At 36.6% G+C, this 21,174-nt stretch overlaps 2 protein-coding genes across 2 annotated transcripts in view; one reads left to right on the top strand and one right to left on the bottom strand.

Moving 5' to 3' along the window:
* LOC128019858 (heparan-sulfate 6-O-sulfotransferase 3-B-like) overlaps positions 1-14,112 on the top strand; it is a 49,898-nt gene extending 35,786 nt beyond the window's left edge. Inside the window, exon 2 of the mRNA XM_052606158.1 lies at positions 10,846-14,112. Coding sequence (XP_052462118.1) covers positions 10,846-11,560 — 715 coding nt within the window. The 3' untranslated portion in view covers positions 11,561-14,112. The remainder of the gene's footprint in view (positions 1-10,845) is intronic.
* Positions 14,113-18,962: 4,850 nt separating this feature from the next.
* On the bottom strand, positions 18,963-20,803 carry LOC128020332 (2-oxoglutarate receptor 1-like). Its single transcript, XM_052607164.1, has 2 exons — positions 20,627-20,803; positions 18,963-20,280 (listed from the first exon to the last, which is right to left on the bottom strand). Exons 1-2 carry the CDS (start codon positions 20,642-20,644, stop codon positions 19,276-19,278), a joined length of 1,023 nt encoding a protein of 340 aa, XP_052463124.1. The 5' UTR covers positions 20,645-20,803; the 3' UTR covers positions 18,963-19,275.
* Positions 20,804-21,174: the final 371 nt, after the last annotated feature.

Here is a 21,174-nt window from a genome sequence, read left to right as displayed (position 1 = left end):
GTTAGTGCATATGTCACTTAATTACTGCAAAACAGTCAAACTGGACAGAATCTCTCAGTGCTTACAATAGACTATAATGATATGCTAATTCAAATGCTTTAAAGAAGAACCATTTTGTCAGGATTTCTGATCAACATTCATCTGAAACCATTAATTGGAGCTTTTAGGTGACATTAAAATACAAACATTATTGTGTAGGGGAAAGAATGCTGTCATTTCTCTTTTTTACAAACTTGATTCCAAAAAAGTTGTGACACTGTACAAATTGTGAGTAAAAGAGGAATGGAATAATTTACAAATCTCATAAACTTATATTTTATTCACAATAGAATATAGATAAGATATCAAATGTTGAAAGTCAGGCATTTTCTCTGGGCCAAGGCTCATTTTAAATGGACTGTGGAAAACTGTTCTGTGGTTAGACAAATCAAAATTTGAAGTTCTTTTTGGAAAACTGGGATGCCATGTCATCCGGACTAAAGAGGACAAGGAAACCCAAGTTGTTATCAGCGCTCAGGTCAGAAGCCTGCATCTCTGATGGTATGGGGTTGCATGAGTGTGTGTGGCATGGGCAGCTTACACATCTGGAAAGGCACCATCAATGCTGAAAGGTATATCCAAGTTCTAGAACAACACATGCTCCCATCCAGACGTTGTCTCTTTCAGGGAAGACCTTGGATTTTCCAACATGACAATGCCCAGACCACATACTGCATCAATTACAACATCATAGCTGCATAGGAGAAGGATCCGGGTACTGAAATGGCCAGCCTGCAGTCCAGCTCTTCCACCCATAGAAAACATTTGGCACATCATAAAGAGGAAGATGTGACAGAGAAGACTTAAGACAGTTGAGCAACTAGAAGCCTGTATTCGACAAGAATTGGACAACATTCCTATTCCTAAACTTGAAGGACTTGTCTCCTCAGTCCCCAGACGTTTGCAGACTGTTATAAAAATAAGAGGGGATGCCACGCAGTGGTAAACATGGCCATGTCCAAACTTTTTTGAGATGTGTTGATGCCATGAATTTAAAATCAACTTCTTTTTCCCTTAAAATGATAAATTTTCTCAGTTTAAACATTTTATTTGTCATCTATGTTGTATTCTGAATAGAATATAGAAATCTGAAACTTTCACATCATTGCATTCTCACATATCTGTGTTACTAAAAGAGCACTAATGATATTCAGACTGAGGACTGTGAATGTTATTTCTGCTGTTAGGGCAGCATCTCTATTATAATGTCACTGTAGAATGTGAAATCTTAAGTGCAGTGACTTATTTAATATGCATTACTTTGCCTTTTCCTCTTGTAGCCATCATCCTTAAAAGTCTAAAAATCATTTTCATGTCTATTCTGCATTATTGTGGTGCATGTTATGATAAAAATGTCTCTTATATTCTTTTATAAAAAATAAAAACTCTTACTCTGCTTCTTAAATTATTTTCCTTTTTGGCTGATGTCATCTATCCCCTTCAACTACCTCATATAACTTTATATGAGTCAGTCATTTTTTTTTTTTTTTGCTGTTGCTTATTTTGTTTCACATGGAAATATGTCACATGAAATTCAAATGGGATGCAATTGCCATGTCATGTTGATTCTTTCTTGTCTGCCCTCATTTGCCTCATACTTTTTTCTTCAGCATTTGAACTTCAGTACTGAGTATAGATGGTTATGCAGTTTCTGGCCCTGAGGGATAGAGTGCTAGGAAACTGTTTTGGAATTACAGCTGCCATTTGGCCTGAGGATCCGCTCAGATTTACAGAATAAAAAACTTTTGACTACTTAACACAACATTTAGAAGAACAATGAATCTCCAACATCCCTAAACCATTTAACCAAGACAAAACACAAAGATAGTAGAAAAAAAGACCTTTAAATTCGAAGGGGTGGACAGAACTGACAAAATGGAGACACATTTTGTCACATAACGACAAAACATTTATTTTCTAGCTACTTTGTCTTCATATGCAACACTTTAATTACTGATAAAAATCTGAGCTCAATTTTTTTCCTATTGCAAATCACTTTTAGTTTAACTTCTGTTATTAGCCTCTGTTCTTCTCCTCTTCTCACAGCACTGAAAGATCCTCCTTATCCACAGGTTTATCTCCCACTATGATGTTGGTCCAATATAATTTCACAGAGAATATCCCTGTGCTGAGACAAAATGTCATATCTGATACCAATAATTAAGGCAAAAGAATAGGACACGGGGACAGTGACGAAATATGTGATAGACGGTTGCCGAACAGAGGAAGAGAGATAAAAAGCAGAGAAGGGAGTTCAGATTTGAGTGAAATACAACCAAATCAGAGGCATGATTAATTAAGCAACCTTTAGAGGAAAGGTCTGAGGTTTCGCGGGAGAACTGATGGCTGCGAGACACAGGAAGAAAACTGAATGAGGAAAGGGCAGAAGTCAATAGAGGTGCTGAGTGCATTCTCAGCCTCAATCATAATGCTGTCACTGTGCACTGTAAATACATCAGCTTCCCTGGGCGACTGAAGAGACACGTCACCCTAACCCAAAATCTTAAGTGAAGTCTGAATTGCAACGCATGTGTCAGTTACCTTTGTCCATAGAAAATGGGCTTAAAAATCTTTGGGCGATCTGTGTTTTGAGGGTTTGAATGAATATTTTGTGAATACTTTCATATAATCATATTGTGAATATATGTTTTAAATATGTATTTTTCAAGCTGGAAATGTATTTAGTATAATATGTATATATGTATATATGTATATATGTATATATATATATATATATATATATATATATGTATGTGTGTGTGTGTTTTTTATTTTATTTTATTTTTTACAAAATGTACTTCGGATACAACAAAATTACCATTACTAAGGTCAAGATTTTAATTAGTGGGGAAGTTTTAGCATCTGACAAATTAATATAATTAATAGATGTAAAGTAAAGTCAAAGGTTATACATTACCATACAATTTAGAGGGTTTTTTTTTTATACTATTTTAACATTTCTAACAGTTTCCAAACTAATAAAGTTATACATGTTATCAGAGTTGGGGAAAGTTACTTTAAAAAGTAATGCATTACAATATTGCGTTACTCCCTGAAAAAGTAACTAATTATGTTACTTAGTTACTTTCAGAGTTGGGTTTAACGTGTTACACAGAAACGTGTTACTGTAATCTAATTTCTTTTCCTGGTAGCAGTAAAATAATGCTTTACATTTTAAATTCATGTAATTTGATTACAGTTAATTTTGTCAATAAAATTACGTTACTTTTAAGTTCAAAATGCAGTGTTAAAAATTATGAACTAAACAAAAATTGCATTTTGCGGGTCAGTATGCCATTTAATAAATCACCTGACAATTTGAACTAAAATGAAGGCGAGTCCTACAACATTTAGATGCAATGAAAGGTCGTATTTCAGTTCATAGAAATCATATTTCAAAATGTTGCACTCGACATATTTTAGTCTGGCAGTAAAGTTTGGGAAAAGTTCAACAAGTGAATGTACACAAGTTTATATCACGGTAAAGTGAAAAGTGCCGTGACATTCAGCCAAGTATGGTGACCCATTCTCAGAATTTGTGCTCTGCATTTAACCCATCCAAAGTGCACACACACAGCAGTGAACACACACACTGAACGGTGGGCAGCCATTTATGCTGTGGCGCTTGGGTAGCAGTTTGGGGTTCGGTGTCTTGCTCAAGGGCTCCTAAGTCATGGTATTGCCAGCCCAAGATTCAAACCCACAGCCCTAGGGTTAGAAGTCAATCTCTCTAACCACTAGGCCACGACTTCCCCTAATGAATAAACCTCAGGCTGAAGGAAAAGTAAATTCATGTCTGAACAGTAGAATACAGTAGAAGAAGCTTCAGCACTCTTCAGCAATAAAAAACAAACAAACAAACAAAAAACAATGAAACACAATTGTTAGTTTATTTAAAGTCATTTTTGCATTTAAGTATGGTTGAACTGGATCATCAAAGGTCAGTAGCAATAAAAAAAAAAAGCTCGTTAATAAAATGGGATTAGATACATTTGTGTTATTTAACATGTAATTATTACAGGTGTGTGTCCTATTCTGAGTTTGCATTTCACTGTTTTAATTAATTATGATAAATACAAAATCTTTTTTTTTTTGCGAGTGGGATGAATTAAGGCACATTCACATTTTTTCTAGAACTACAGTGATATCATGTTCACACAGCACACACAACACCGCTGTACTTCCAATTTCTCCCAATATGGGGACAGGAGACTTGTCATTCAATAAATGGGAACACAAAGTAACTAGCGTTACTTTTTTGAAAAAGTAACTCAAGATATTTTCTTGTAAAATAAAAAGTAATGTGTTACTTTTCTAGTTACTTGAAAATGTAATCTGATTACATAACTCAAGTTACTTGTAATGTGTTACCCCCTACACTGCATGTTATACTCTAATGTCTGAGTGTGGCATTTAAAACTGCATATGTTTATACAAAATATTTAAATTCACACCCAAGGTGTAATGGCTTGTCTGCTAGCTGTGGCTGTATTACCACCTTGTGTGCGCATTAATTTTCAATAATTCAGCAGTGAGAAAAGTGAAAATGGCCAGATCTTTGGTGGGATGTCTGGCTCTTTGAAGCCTCACAATAGTATATACTGTAGGTCCTACAGGAGTTTGTGTGTGTGATTTTGTGTTCTGCTGATGTTCATATGTGTGTGTGAGTGTGAATGTGTGAACTTCACAGCATCTGATACAGCAAGGTGTGAGATATGAAAAGACACATATGAGTTGGTGAGAAGATTTTACTGCAGAAAAAAAAGATACTGTGGAGATGAATAAAAGAGCCATAACAGCTACAAAAAGTAAGAAGCTACAAAATGGCTCTTATAAGGAGTTTTACAGCAAATCAGTTTTTTTTTCTTCTCTTTTTAGCTGATCTCTCCACAGAAGGCCACTTAAACAGTCACAACACTTCAAGCAATAGACAAAATATTCTGGGATTTTTCAAGATCTTTTCTTACTAGTAAGCCTTCGCCAAGTCAAAAGACAAAGTTAAACCTTCTATTAGTAGCAAGCATATATTTTGGCTACATGTATTAGTCTCATTGGTAGCATGTAATTGAACAGACAATAGAAGAGTGCTATTGTGCCATTGTAGCAAATTACAGGGTATTACAACCCACGGGTCAGAAACTGACATGCAGTAGCTAGAGAATGGAGAGCTCTGTCTGGACTGTTTCAGTTAACATGATGCTATTTGAAGGTACCTTTATGTTCCTGTTTGGTGTTGTGCCTTACAAAAAGTAGTTGAGTAGCAGAATAGAAGAATTTGGCTCAGAGGTTGGTCTTTCTTAACTCATGAAATTTAATGGAGTTATCTGTTAATTACGATACGTGAACATACATAACAAAGCAGAAGATGCAAGTCAAATGCTCCAGGAATAGTTCACCCCCCCCCCCCCTCAAAAAAAACAAAACAAAAAAAAAACTTATCCTTGGGCCTTTCCAGATAAAGTTGATCTTATTTCTTCATCAGAACAGACTTGATAAATTTAGCAATACACCACTTGCTCACTAATAGATTTTATGCAGTGAATGGGTGCTGTCAGAATGAGAGGAAAAACAGCTGATTAAACATCACAATTATCCACAAGTAATCCACACGACTTCAGTCCATCATGGAACATCTCTAAAGCAAAAAGCTGTGTGTTTGATGTATTCATCAGCTGTTTGGATACTGCAGGGGATCCATTAGTGAGCAAATGTTTTGCTAAATTTCTCAAAATCTCAAACTCATCTGCATCTTGGATGGCCTGAAAATGAATACATTTTAAACAGATTTCCATTTTGGGTGAATTTCCTTTCATCTAAGAACTTTATAGAGACAACTGGGATATTAAACGTGATTTTTTTTTTCCACATTACACAAGGATCGACTTTGATTTAAAAATAATGTGCCTAGTATTAGCAGATCCTCAGAGGAGTCCAAGAATCACTTATTAATGCGCTGTGACATTTAATTTCTCTGGTTTCACCTGTTTTCACGCTTCCTGTAGTTACTGCACTCTGTGAAATCTGCCATGCTGAGCTGTGTTTGGCGTATTGCCTCTAGTCGTTGACAGCTGAGTGTTATTGAGACACATTGTTCCACTCCACGATCGCTCTCCCTGGGTTTGAAGAGCTTCACTGGGCTTCCGATTTCAGACATTTGGTAAACCTCAAGTAATCTCTAAACACATTTGCCTTGGTCTACTTTAGATGAACACTGGAGCTATTTTTGCTTGTTTGCTGCAAACTTTCCTTAAAGTAGTAGTTCAGTCGAAACAGAACAACCTCACACTAATTAAGTTTTTTTTTCTTCCAGAAAAGATGTTTTAATATTTTTACATTTACATACGCTACTGTTTAAAAAATAAATTCATTTAAATAATACTTTTATTCAGCAAGGATACATTAAACAGTTCAAATGCGAAAGTAAAGTTTTCTGTTTCAAATAAATGCTGTTCTTTTGATCTTTCTATCAAAAAATGCACAACCCTATTTCATTGATGATAAGAAATGTTATTTGATCAGCAAATCAGCATTAGAATGATAAAAAATATATATATGCATAAACTTTTACTTTTAATGTAAATTGTATTTTAATATTTGTAACAATATTTTAATATTTTACAATGACATCATAAGTGCTACTATAATAAAAAAAAAAAAAAATTCTGCGAAGTAAATATCTGTCTTTATGTTTATTGGAAGAGAGCATTTTGTAAGTGACCATCATATTTGGAGCTCATTGGCATTAAAAAGTTTGGAAACCCCTGAATTCATTTGTTCCTGTTACTGTAAGCCAAGAGAGGCAGACAGTATATTCGAAGACATTTCCCAGTTATTCAGTAACACTTTGTGGGCAGAAATGTGTGCTTCGTGGAACGGTTGTGGGCTATGACTCAAATAAATATCATCGAGCAGAGAGAAATGAGCACAGCTCACCACAATTGCACCTGGGTTTTTCTTGGCTGAGGTAAAGGGATGAGCTGGAGCCGTTTGAGGCTAATATACTTTGACAATGATGGCGCTCACCATGACCCTTTTGCAGTCGGCTTGTTCTGACACCACTTCCTGCATGTGATTTGTGTCCCTGGGACAGGCTAATGAGAGAGTGTCTGCACTCCACCCACTCTGAAAGACGAGCCGGATACAGCTGCTGCTGGCAGGGCTCTAATCACACCCTACAGCCTGACACCCCTCTATACATGTGTGTGCGTGTGTGTGTGTTAAACCTTGATACGTCTCTCCTCCCACACAACATCATCATCATGTAATGCTAGCTACTGATTTTCCACTGACACAGTTACAAATATGAGCATCACTTTTCTATATATACTTCCTCAGCGGAGTCTTTGTAGTTTCATTTATTCCCACTTAGATATTTTGAAGTACTGTATAAATATTTTAGAATACTTTCTCAGATTAAAGACTACTACAAATGAGGACAGAATGGGACAGAAGGAGTGACTTAGAAAATACATATTTCAAAACTCAGATGAAGTCAAAATAGATTTTTAAAATTGATTTAATCAGGTTTAACCTTTTACAATTACTGAATTAGATACTGACATATAGCTCTGAAAATAACAGCTCATTCAAATAGTATTAATGAACAAATACTATAATAGTATTAAAATAAAACTGTGCTAAATCCTGCAAATCATGGACTGAATGGCATAAACTACTGTAGTATTAAAGCTACACTGTAAACTTTTTTATTACAAAATAACCAAATGTTATTAAACCATGTTTACTTTATCCATAATACACTTTGATAAGTGTATGATAATGATTAATAGTTAAGAGTGGTAAGGATGTTTGTTTGTTTAAAAAAAAAATGCATTCATACACCAATTTGCCCAAGTATGTCATACCCATAAGCAGAAAAAGGTCAGATATGGTCTTATTATTGGCATACCAAGGTCTGCAACTCTGCCATTTTATTTTTTATTATTTGCTAACTTTATGGGACTGCCTTAAAAAAAGCTTTGCTCCAAACAGATCAGCGTTTACAAGCAAGAAGGGAAAATGAGAGTCTGTAATAAAACCGAAATCAACATTGGCTTGGCTTTTATGAGGTGGTGAGACGTATGATTAAAAAGGTTTTAAAAGTGGTCTTTTTTCTTAGTTAACAAGAAAACATTTCATTGAACTTATAGATGGCCATGCCTTCATTATATAACATTTCACTTTATCAGAGTGCAATCATGTCAAATGTTAATTAATTGTAATGTAAACTTTTGTTACATGATTTATTGCTTGGTGCTAGTTTTCAATCCGCTACAGACCACTCTTCAGAGGTGCTATACAATCAAAGCCCTTGAAAGCTTCAGGAGTCGGAGAAGGTGAGAGGCGCCTGTCCTCTCTTGGGGAACATCAGAACTGCCTCATTCACTATTCTTCTCAGCACAGAGGCTGTCGCCACTTGCTTCAGTCCTCCATCGGACCATGACTGTGCCTGGTTCCTCTCTCTTCATTAACACATCGGCCTGCTGCTAATAACACTTTGGTGGCATCTGTTCCCTCACGTGTTTTTCAAATGTAACCGCAAAAGATAACAGTTGTGATGTACAAGGGTTGACAATCTAATTGACTGTGAATGTAGATCTATGACTGTTCTTAACAGCGTCAGATACAGCTGTAATTTCTGATAATACTGTAGATACCATTACAATTAGAAAAAGTGAACAAATAAAAATTTTACGTATTGTTTCTTAATGCATTTTCCTGTTATATTCTAAAAATTTAATTGACTCATTCAGCGAGTCATTACAAATTAAATGTTGTGATAACCTTTAATCAAAATGCCACAAAATTGTCCATGTGGGCTATTGGATTTAAAGTAGGCATCATTTTATTTCATTTCGATTTGCATTGGCTCCCTTCTGGTACGTACTGTAACACCCACTTTTCACCATTCAGTCCTTTCTCACAATCCATTTTTGTCCTGTTTGATATTCTGTTTCACTCGGAAATACACTTACCTACTGTAAAAGACATGAAGCCCAGCACATGCCATGCAGGGTAAAAACACCTGTATTGTGAATGAATGTGTCCCTCTCATGTCGAGTGCAGGTCTCTCTGGTTGGAAACCGGAAATTCTGTTTTAGCTAATAAAAATAGATTTATAGTGCTATGCTATGCAAGCAGGATATGTTATTAACTTGCTAGGCTGACTGAAAAAAAAAAATATTTTTTAATTTCATAAAATGGCATAAGTAGCGCACTAAAAAGATACACTGTTTTTGCTTTTGCGTTTTAAGTAATTTTTTTCAGTATGTCACTATTTATCCTCCATGCTGCAATGCTAAGGACGGATTAATTGAAACATGCCCTTCTGTGGCTGTCCTCCAGCTAACAAGGACTGAGAAGATGGTCTCTCTCTGTGAGAGATGCAGTCGTGTGTAAAAAGAATATATTCTGTTTTGCAGCTCCTCTGTGCTGAAAGTGCTAGTGGATTACACTGTATGACTGAAATGTTGAGGTTAGATGACAGGTTGATAGGTTTATCAGGGTTATCACAGATTTTTATGAGAAAGAATAACATGAAGCATTGCAGAACAGAGCTGTTCAGTCATTATTCTAATTCACTTACCAGAAAGGCTAATTCTCCATGGTTTCCCTCGCCTAACCTGATTTTACCAAGTGAGACATGTTCCTGGGACAACATCGTTGTTGACCCTGGAACAACATTGTGATTAACCAATCAGATTTGAAGAACCAGTTTATAGATTTTGTGAAGTTTATGCTTAAAATCAGTGTTTGGTGCTTGTACATCAGTGACATTCATCTATCATTTCCTCTGATTTTAGGGATTACTCATGGTTAAGGTTAGGTTTAGGTGTAGGGATATGGTTAAGAATATATTTTTGGAGTAAAATGTTGTTCCAGGGTCAACAAAATATGTTGACCTAGGAACACATCGGACTTGGCAAAATCAGGACGTGCGTTTCCCTCTAGGATTTCCTGTGGGTTTTTAGAGAAGGTTTTTTTTTTATGTTGACACTATTCTGGTTTACAGTTATGAGTAAAATAAGGTCTGTGGTTGACATTACTTGATTCTTTTGTTTTAGTTCTACAACATAATTGCTAACAAGTTGCTATTCAATGACTTAAAACACCACAAGGATGTGAGTTTACATGCTTGACAAATTGTAGTTGAGCAGTGTTAGTGTTTTTGTTGCATTTGATCATTTAGTAAACACCATTCTGCATATTTTTGCTCACGATTCAATTAAGACCTGTGATACTGTGACCTGTGTTACTGACACTTTAATGTTTTGCTATATAACATGAATTGTCAATTAATTTGCTTACAAGATGCTATATAATGACTTTAGACATCACACAGAGGTGAGTGTACATGCTTGACAAATTGTAGATTAGAAACATTTGCAAAAAAATAATTCACGTTTAGTCATTTAGCAAACTAATTTTACCATGTTTTACTCACATTTGGTTCTATAATGTTAATTACTATTTAAATACAAATAAGGTGCTATATAAGGACTTTGAACACCACAACGATATGATTTTATATGCTTGATAAATTGTATTTTAGCAATGTATTAGGAAAGTTCGTTTTTGCTTAACAGTTAGTCATTTAGAAGACACATTTGACCATGTTTACCTGCATTCTTCAGATTATTGCTCACAATCTCTACTCATAAAACAGTTTTATGAGTAAGCTAAGGCTTGTGGTTAACATTACTTGAAGAAACTTTCATGTTTTGTTCTACAGTGTGAAACACAAACTATGTAGCTAGAGAGAAAGTAAAAAGATAATTTGAAGTACCTTTGTGATTATCATTTCAGGAACTTCTACTATATCACCATGCTGCGAGATCCTGTGTCACGTTACCTGAGTGAATGGAAGCACGTGCAGCGTGGTGCCACCTGGAAGACTTCCCTTCACATGTGTGACGGCCGCTCGCCCACACAGGATGAGCTGCCCACCTGTTATAACGGAGATGACTGGTCAGGGGTCTCCCTGCACGAGTTCACGGACTGCCCTTCAAACCTGGCCAACAACCGGCAGGTACGCATGCTGGCCGATCTCAGCCTGGTGGGCTGCTACAACCTCTCCACCATGAACGAGAGCGAACGCAACCCCATTCTCCTGGCCAGTGCCATGAGTAACTTGAAGAACATGGCCTTCTACGGCCTGACAGAGTTCCAGCGCAAGACACAGTACCTGTTCGAGCGCACTTTCCGTCTGCAGTTCATTTCCGCCTTCATGCAGATCAACAGCACGCGTGCCGCAAATGTGGAGCTGCGTGACGACATGCGCAGACGCATTGAGCAACTGAATTTCCTGGATATGCAGTTGTATGATTTTGCCAAGGACCTTTTCCTGCAGAGATACCAGTTTATTCGTCAGCGTGAGCGGCAGGAGGAGAGATTGAAGAGGCGTGAAGTGAGACGCTGGCTCAGGGAGCACCGAGTCAACCAGAGCAGACAGTCCAGTGTGGGAAACCAGCCTCAGGTCACCACAACTGAGGACTATTCCAGCCAAGTGGTCCACTGGTGATTCCTCCTGGAAACATTCACTAGGATACAGTGAAATATAATAGCTCACCAGAGGAAGAGAAGGTCTTTCTTTTAGTTTAGCACTATAATAATAAGTTTAATAAGTTAAAATAATAAGAAACTCCAATAAGTTTCTTTTATCATGGGGCCTGTTCCACTGCAAAAAAACATTGCCCCAAGCAGTATTTTTTACTTATTTTTTGGGAAAATAAATACATAAATAAAATTACCTGAAAAGCAAAAAAAAAAAAAAAAAAAAAATATAGGCTATATGTAATGGTACGCTTAAAAAACAAACGAACAAACAAACAAAAAAACTTACATTTGAATATAAAATACTGTTAAAAAGTTTGGGGTCAGTACTTTTTTATGGTTTTGAAAGAAAGCTTGTAAGCTTGCCTATGGTAAATATTCTCTGAGGAGTGTTAATATTTTTATTTTGAACAAAACATATTAAACTTTATATTTTATCATTTTGCCTGGTACAAGTACAAAGCCAGTCACATGCAGCAACTTTTAGCATTTATACATACAAGTTCTTATTTAGCTCTCAGATTTTTCTTTTTCTGAATTGTTTCAATGGTTTAAATGGTTTTACTGTAAAACATGAAAAAAAACACTGATTAAGGACATTTATTATTATTATTATTTATATTTTTGTTTTGTTTTTTTGCAGTGTTGTTTATTCAAGATTTCTTCTGATTCCTTTGCAATGAAATTGAGACTATGATGTAGATATAGACTGCAAATCAATTGCTGAAAAAGGAGGATCTGTGTTCAATTGCCATGCAACCTCCAACATCTTTGTGAAGGAACAACAAACCCTACACCACAGAGATATATAAAGGTACAGCACTTTCAATGTTAAAGGGTTATTTCAACCGAGAATGAAAATTCATCCATTGTCTACTCACCCTCGAAGCATCCTAGGTGTATGCAACTTTCCTCTTTCAGAATAATTCAATCAAAGTTATATTAAATATTGTCCTTACTCTTCCAAGCCTTTCAATGGGGGTAAGTGGGTGTTCGTTGTCAACAGTTCAGAAGACGTGAAATAAAGTGCATGCATCTGTAATAAAATGTCCCTCAAACGGCTCCAAGGATGCTTCGAGGGTGAGAAGAAGATGGACAAATTTTCATTCTCAGGTGAACTAACCCTTTAAAGGGTGTACACTCAAGGGGCCCTATCTTGCACCCAGCGCAATTGACTTTGTACACCGACGCATGTGTCATTCCTATTTTGCACCTGCGCAAAGCGCGCTTTTCCCTCCACAGAAGCACGTCGCTAAACTAGTGAATGAACTTGCGCTCCCTGGGCGGTTCAGCGCAAAAAAGGAGGCGTGTTCCGGCGCAAACAATCCCTGGTGCTATTTTGCTGTACCATTAAACAATTGCGCCACTGACCAGAAAAAAAACTAGTCTAAAGTCAGTGGCGCGTTGCGCGTTGTTCATTATGCTATTTTAAGGGCGCACGCTTGACCATAGTGTATAGCGTGCACAACGCGCATACACTTTGCTCATGTAATCTACACAGATGCAACAGTTATTTTTGGAAATCATAAATTGTTACACTTAAAAAAAAATATTAACACATGAGATGACGGAAATCATTGTGGTGTGCCACGAAGATGTGAAAAAATAGGCATAAATCTAGCTTACAAATTATTCAGGCTAATTGTAGTAATTAAGGATCAGACCTGTTTGAGGTCATATATGTATTTATGGACATCTGACAAATTGGTTTGTCCGTCAAGAACCAGGAAAAAAAAAATCGATGAAACAATTGTGGCTATTTCCTCCCACGCCTGTTTAACCGACGCTATTTTGGGTGGGTTTCTCCCATCCCCATACAACACAACTTCTCTGTCTTTCACTGCTCTTACAAGAACATCAGTCTCCTCGGCTGTGAACCGCTCCTGGCGTGCGCCAGGTAAATACGCCATAATAATAGCAATCCATAATGGAACTTGCGCACCTGCTTTTAAAGGGAATGTTGGATGACGCTCTGATTGGTTTATTTCACGTTACGCCCAAACCACACCTATGAATAATGAAGCTACTTCAGACCAACCCATTTTAGATTTGCGCCGGGCGCAAGAGCCATTTATCCCGCCGGGAAAATAGCAACAGCGCCGAGACCCGCCCACAAACTTACTTGCGCTTCGCGCTTTGACACTTGCGTTTCAGATCGTTAAAATAGGGCCCAAGGGGCCCTATCTTGCACCCAGCGCAATTGACTTTGTACACCGACGCATGTGTCATTCCTATTTTGCACTCGCGCAAAGCGCGCTTTTCCCTCCACAGAAGCACGTCGCTAAACTAGTGAATGAACTTGCGCTCCCTGGGCGGTTCAGCGCAAAAAAGGAGGCGTGTTCCGGCGCAAACAATCCCTGGTGCTATTTTGCTGTACCATTAAACAATTGCGCCACTGACCAGAAAAAAACTAGTCTAAAGTCAGTGGCGCGTTGCGCGTTGTTCATTATGCTATTTTAAGGGCGCATGCTTGACCATAATGTATAGCGTGCACAACGCGCATACACTTTGCTCATGTAATCTACACAGATGCAACAGTTATTTTTGGAAATCATAAATTGTTACACTTAAAAAAAATATTAACACATGAGATGACGGAAATCATTGTGGTGTGCCACGAAGATGTGAAAAAATAGGCATAAATCTAGCTTACAAATTATTCAGGCTAATTGTAGTAATTAAGGATCAGACCTGTTTGAGGTCATATATGTATTTAAGGACATCTGGCAAATTGGTTTGTCCGTCAAGAACCAGGAAAAAAAAAATCGATGAAACAATTGTGGCTATTTCCTCCCACGCCTGTTTAACCGACGCTATTTTGGGTGGGTTTCTCCCATCCCCATACAACACAACTTCTCTGTCTTCCACTGCTCTTACAAGAACATCAGTCTCCTCGGCTGTGAACCGCTCCTGGCGTGCGCCTGGTAAATACGCCATAATAATAGCAATCCATAATGGAACTTGCGCACCTGCTTTTAAAGGGAATGTTGGATGACGCTCTGATTGGTTTATTTCACGTTACGCCCAAACCACACCTATGAATAATGAAGCTACTTCAGACCAACCCATTTTAGATTTGCGCCGGGCGCAAGAGCCATTTATCCCGCCGGGAAAATAGCAACAGCGCCGAGACCCGCCCACAAACTTACTTGCGCTTTGCGCTTTGACACTTGCGTTTCAGATCGTTAAAATAGGGCCCAAGATGTGTTCTTGCATTCAGAAACAGACAGTGAATGGAATAAAATGCTGACATTTCTTTTTATACTCAGGCCTGTGGCCAGTAAAGTTCTCAGTAGACACTCTATCAGAGCTCTCTCTGTCTTTAAAAGAAGCAAACTTAGAGCATTGAGACGGTCTGTACTGAGAATCTCTACAATCTGTAGTAGTAGTAGTTTCTCAATAATATGTTGTAAGATTCAGGGCTAGCAGACTGTGACATACAGTAGTAGCAGAGAAATGTTACAGTTACTACTGCTAGCACTAAAAGATATTTAAAATTATTTTTAGTTTTTGTCGAGTTTGATTTATTGGACTTGCACAAGAAGAACATTTAAATTTTTTATTGTTATTATAAAAAAACAGTGTTCGTCATGATTTAAAAATGCTAAAAGTATGAAAGAAAAAAAAATGACACATCCAGCTCACAAAGCCATAACTTAGTAATTATGTGGAATTAAGTGGACATTTACTGAATGGTTTCAAAACTGAGATTGTGTAATAAATGGAACACTTTAATTTTTCACTTAAAACAATGCTCCTGACTTGAGAGATGATGCAAATAAGGAATGCAAAAAAAAAAGTTAAAAATAGCACAGCTGGAATGTGAAAACAATTGAAGCTTGTATGCCGCCTAAAGGTGAAAGAAAATTCACAAGAACAAAAAAGCAAAAGAAAAAAAAAAAAGAGAAGAAAAGAAAAGAGATTGTACACAGTTAACAATAGGTCAGTTGCCTGTATCAATAGTTCACATTTGACCTGGAATGGAGCATGAAAAATACTACAGGAATATTTGTACACAGGATGAATCTTGTACTGCACTATGCAGCAAGAGAGAAGTGTGTTTGTTTCAGGAAGACTGAATGAATGGGTGAGTATTTGTTTCATCCACATTGCTGTTTCACATATTTCTGTAGTCCTCACTAAAACTTTTACTGTCTGGGAGAATTTTTCTGAAGCTAGAACTTCCAGGTCAAAGGTAAGTGCTTGAGGATTTTTTTTTACATCCTTAAATCACTGGCAGGTTAAAAGAAAGCCTTTTCTGGTCTGTGCTTTGTGGCACCTATTAAAAACTTGATTCTCATATTCTTAGGCAAATGAATAACACATATAAACACTGCTCATATCAATCACATCCAAACAAAATTTAGGATCATGGGTTATCATTTATTCCTAAAATAAATAAAAAATCGGTATTGCTCATTATGGTTATGGAGAACATGGGAATGCTAAAGAAATGTATGATTTTAGACCAAAAATGACGATTGAAGTTTACGGTTTTGTTTTGTTTGTATATGATGTTCCATATGTTGTTAACTTGAATATGTGCTGCTATTTGTGTGTGTGTGTGTGTGTTTTATTATTGTAATTATTATTTGTGACCCTGGGCCATAAAACCAGTCTTAAGTGACAATTTTTCGAAATTGATATTTATACATTATCTGAAAGCTGAATAAATAAGCTTTCCGTTGATCTATGCTTATTAGGCAATATTTGGCTGAGATACAACTATTTGAAAATCTGGAATCTGAGGGTGCAAAAAAAAAAAAAAACACACATACTGAGAAAATCGCCTTTGATGATGTCCAAATTAAGTTCTTAGCAATGCATATTACTAATCAAAAATTAAGTTTTGATATATTTACGGAAGATAAATGTACAAAATATCTTCATGGAACATGATTTACCTAATATCCTAATGATTTTTGTCATAAAACAAAAATCTATAATTTCTTACCCATACAGTGTTTTTTTGGCTATTGCTAAAAATATTCCCCAGCAGCTTAAGACCAGGGTCCAGGGTCACATCTGAGCCTTTATTGTGTGAGGCCAGAAGACCTGAGATTATGTACCAATGCAAGTTTGTGAGTATCTCTCTCTCTCTGTGTGTGTGAGTGATCTGAAATGAATATAAGTGTTGCAATGTGTTTTAATTGCTTTGTTCACTAAAGTGCAATATGATATTAAAAACAACCCCTTATGGGAAATGCAGATGTTAATAAGTATGTAATTTTTGCTGTTTTGGCTTGTTTGATAAATACACTTAAAATTTAGTCTTAAAGTGATGCTCAAATATGATGTATTTCTCTAAATATTTTAATTATATTGAACCAGGGGGTGAAGCATTACGTTTTTGTGACTCAACCACTAGAGGGCGGAGAAACTCCACCGATGTTTTAATGTTACCTATTCTTTACACAGGGTTGTGTAAAGAATGCATTCTGCATTGATTGCTCATAACATGTGAACAAATAACTGAATAATTGTATTTAAATAGCTTTACAGTCTATTGGAGTATTTACCTTAAAAAGTTATAGACCTAAACAAATTGCGCTTCTGGCATGTTTAAAATAAGATGAAGATGCCAGAAAAATCTGTTTTATTCTGTACAATAGTGGTCCCCACTTCCCATTCACCTCCTTTATAAGACTTTATAAGACTTAATAAGACAGACTGCAACGGTTTGTGTTATTGAGTGTTCTACTGAAGAAACAAAGTCACCTACATTTGGATGCCCTGTAGGTAAGCAGATAAATATAAATTTTTTTTGGGTGAGCTATCCCTTTAGTTATCCCTAAGTTAATCATGGTGACAAATACACAGGTGATTTTGTGGTATTTTTAAAATAGAGCTGGTAACTGAAAAACTCAAAACTGAAAAACATTACTTGGTGCACCTTTACAAAAAAGTTGGAGTGACCTGCTAGAGAAAGGTCATTAGGAATCAAATTTTAAGAACACTTGAAATAGCCTTTTCATTAAAAGTTTTTAATGTCTTTGTTACTCACGTGTGAGGAGGAAAAATCAGAATAAAAAAGGCACCAAACTTTGTTTTTTGTGATTGTTATTGTTGTTATGCCTACAACAATGTCAATAATTAACCTGCAATATTAACAGATGAACTTTGCCACTGTTGTTTCTGTGCAAGTTTTTTTTAACCATCACCATATGCACATGGAAGACAACAGAGCTGTCAGTTGGCTAATCAGGCTCGCATTTCTAATATTTATATGTCATTTTTGTTTTATGGGTAAAGTCAGTGTTAAAATTCACATTTCATTTTACAACATAAGGTAAATAGATAGATGGGAATTTCGAATATTAATCCAAACTACAAGAGGGAAACTTGTCTGACTGTCCAGTTTGTGCTTGATTGGACAATCTCTTTTAGCACCTTGCTGGCAATTTAAGTTTAAATCACAGTTTCAAAATTCCTGTTTGAGATTTTATTTTAATCATCAACGAAAACCAGTATTCTAATACTATTATACTAATCTCTTCAAAAAATATTTCCAAAGTAGAAGCATAAGTCCAAACATGGTAATACCTTTGCATGCCTAAGATAGTGGAGGGGATTTTGATTCTCTTGATCTCAGTGACTCAAATGCTTTGAAAAAGATTCAGTCAGTGGCACTAAGTGAAGGTTGCATGTGAGTGGGTACAAGAGAGTGTAAGTACCTAAAAATGAATAATTGAGTCAACACAGTTGATATGATGAACTGAACAAACAACATTGATCAGCAGATGTTTGTGTACAAAGGATGAGCTTTGTTCATTTCCACACCAATTGTTCTTTTGTGTACGAAGTCTTCTGCCTTTTAAAAGCTCATTTAAGGTTTTGACAGTCCTTACAGACATTACAATGGAGCAACACATCTTAACATCAGACAGCAATGTTCATTGTTGATGATTGCTGAAAACTGACTGAATTGAAGGAATGTCAGGCTGCTTATAATACTTCCTTACTGTAATGTAATAACCTATCTAATGTCTACTGTAGTACTTCTGGGATTGAAATAGCTCCCCATAAATACCAGTGTGTTTCCTTGTCTGTAAAGATTATTAGTCATCCAGGTAATCGAAGGATGTCTTGTTTTGTGTGGCCACTCATCCGTGGAGTGGTGGAGAATAAGATTTCCCAAGAGTGGATGAAATCTCACGGATGAGTGGAGAATCTTTTTAAATGAATAGAAAAACGTCTTACCCAAATGACCCAGAATTAATTTCTGGAATTAAGTGTTTCAAGCAAAACATACCCAAATATTTTTGTACCTTTAAATAGATTTTTTTTCCTTTTTTCTTTTTCTTGGGGTCTGTTATGTATATATCTACACATTTTTATAATTTAGATATTTATTTAACAGTTCATATGTAACAATTTCATCGTTTTTATATGTTATTTATTAATTGTTTGGACAGTAATATATATTTTCATTAAAAATGTTCATAATATTTACAGTACAAGATAAAAACAGAAGTCGTACGGTAGTTCAAATTCTATTATCCACTTTTTTATATTTTGAGGAGTCTTTGTAAAATGAGACCAGTATTAATATCCATATTTACACAATGTTTGGGGTCAGCAAGATTTTTTCTTTTAAAAAGAAAGCATAAAAAGCACAAGACTTACAAGACATAGTACATACACAGTATGCACACACTTCATAATATATAGACACTTAATGTATCAGATCTTCAGAAGGTCTGTTTTTGACATGTTTGGAGAGTGGATTACAGATATTGTGCTGCTCGTGCGCTCCCTCCCGTGCACAAAGCTCCAGAAAGCCTGTTGAAACTTGTCCCCTGCCAATGTATAAAGTGCTAGGTTAAAGAAAGTGTTGAGGCCAGCCAGGGGTCGTGTCAATACGTAGGCTGCATGGATGCCTCTCCTCTGAATGCATGACACTTCAGTTCTGCGCAGGCTATCCACCCTCAGTAAACGCATGATATGATATGGCAAGAAGCACAGCACAAACACGACCAGAATCAGAATGGAAAGCATGCGAACTCTGGAACGACTCGGACTGTGTCTGGATACGCTGCTGCCCAGAGAGCCTGCAATGTGTGTGTAATTCCAGCACACCACCAGCAATGGCAACACATATCCAAACACTGTGAGTATCCAACCATACCACCACACCACCTGTGGATCATTACTGGCGAAATCAAGGCATTTTGTCAAGTTGTCCTTCTGTTGCACTGTTATCATCCCCAGCATCGGGCCAATTTCCACCAGGGAAACGGCCCAGACTGCCAGACAAGCCAAAGTGCCCCATCTTTTCCTCCGAATCTCAGCAGCCTTCAGCGGGTACACCACTGCAATGTAACGGAAGATGCTAAGGCAGGTTAGGAAGAGGATACTGCCATAGAGGTTGTAGTAGAAGCAGAAGCGAATGAAACGGCACATGAACTCTCCAGAGACCCAGTTTCTGGTTATGTAAAACTGGATCAGCACAGGTAAACTCAACGCATACAGCAGATCAGCTACTGCCAGATTCACCATTATAATGCTGCTGCTCTTCCAGGGCCTTAGTTTTGCCAGGTAAATTACGATTGCCAGTAAGTTTCCCATAAGTCCAACAACAGAAATGATGCTGTACATCACTGGCAGATAATATGTTTTTACGTAATCGTCAATAGGAAGACAGTCAGTTGAATTCTTTTCCAGACCCGCCATTGCTTTCTGTTGCTTCTAAAAACAAATACAAAAAAAAATTAAAATATTTTACACTGAAAATTGCAGAAACTTAGAATAATAGATGTAGCCTTATATTACTATATACACACACACACACACACACATATATATATATATATATATATATATATATATATTATTGGCCTTTTGCAGGATGTGAATTTCGTCAAGACACAAAAAAAGTAATATGCCGAACAGAAAGACAAGCTTGTGTCATCTAGGTATTTAGTACCAAATTACCATTTTAAAATAATTCCATAGTAAATGCCCAAATAAACAGTTCGTATTATTGTTGTTATTATTATTCAATAAAAGGCATTTTACATTCATTTTCACTCACCAAGTGTTGTCGATCCATCACTTTCTCCTTTGAGTATGTATGTATGTATTATCGTGGCTCCACACGGTCATCACTAGAGAGACTCAGTGATGTGTGGTTGTCTATCAGGTGTCATCTGTGTTTTTGTATTGTCTGATTTCGCTCCCTAGATACACACGCATGTGGGGTGAGTCACTTTCTTCAACACAGAAGGTAGTATTATGCCTTGAGTTACTATTTAACATTTCCTGTAACTTCCCGATACACTCACATTTCCTCAAACACATCATGAGAATTTATAAGTCTTTATAGCCCACACAGTGTATTGGGAGTGGAAGGTCTGAGATGAATCGTTTGACACTCATAAAACTGCAGTTCTCAACATTGTTTCAAGCAGACCCACCTGCATGTGCAAAGCTTGTGTGGAAATAATTAGCCAAGTTTACAGTATGTTGTCTGTTAAACTGAGTTATTAGATACACATGAGCGCATGTATTGTTAAAGCACCTAGAAGTTTATGTTTTTATAGATTGAACCAGGAAGTTCTTTAACACACCTTATGGTATGAG

This window comes from Carassius gibelio, chromosome A9, assembly GCF_023724105.1.
Source record: "Carassius gibelio isolate Cgi1373 ecotype wild population from Czech Republic chromosome A9, carGib1.2-hapl.c, whole genome shotgun sequence".
Classification (NCBI taxonomy): domain Eukaryota; kingdom Metazoa; phylum Chordata; class Actinopteri; order Cypriniformes; family Cyprinidae; genus Carassius; species Carassius gibelio.
Note: the sequence above shows the minus strand (reverse complement) of the source record. Positions and strands in the feature narration are given on the sequence as shown.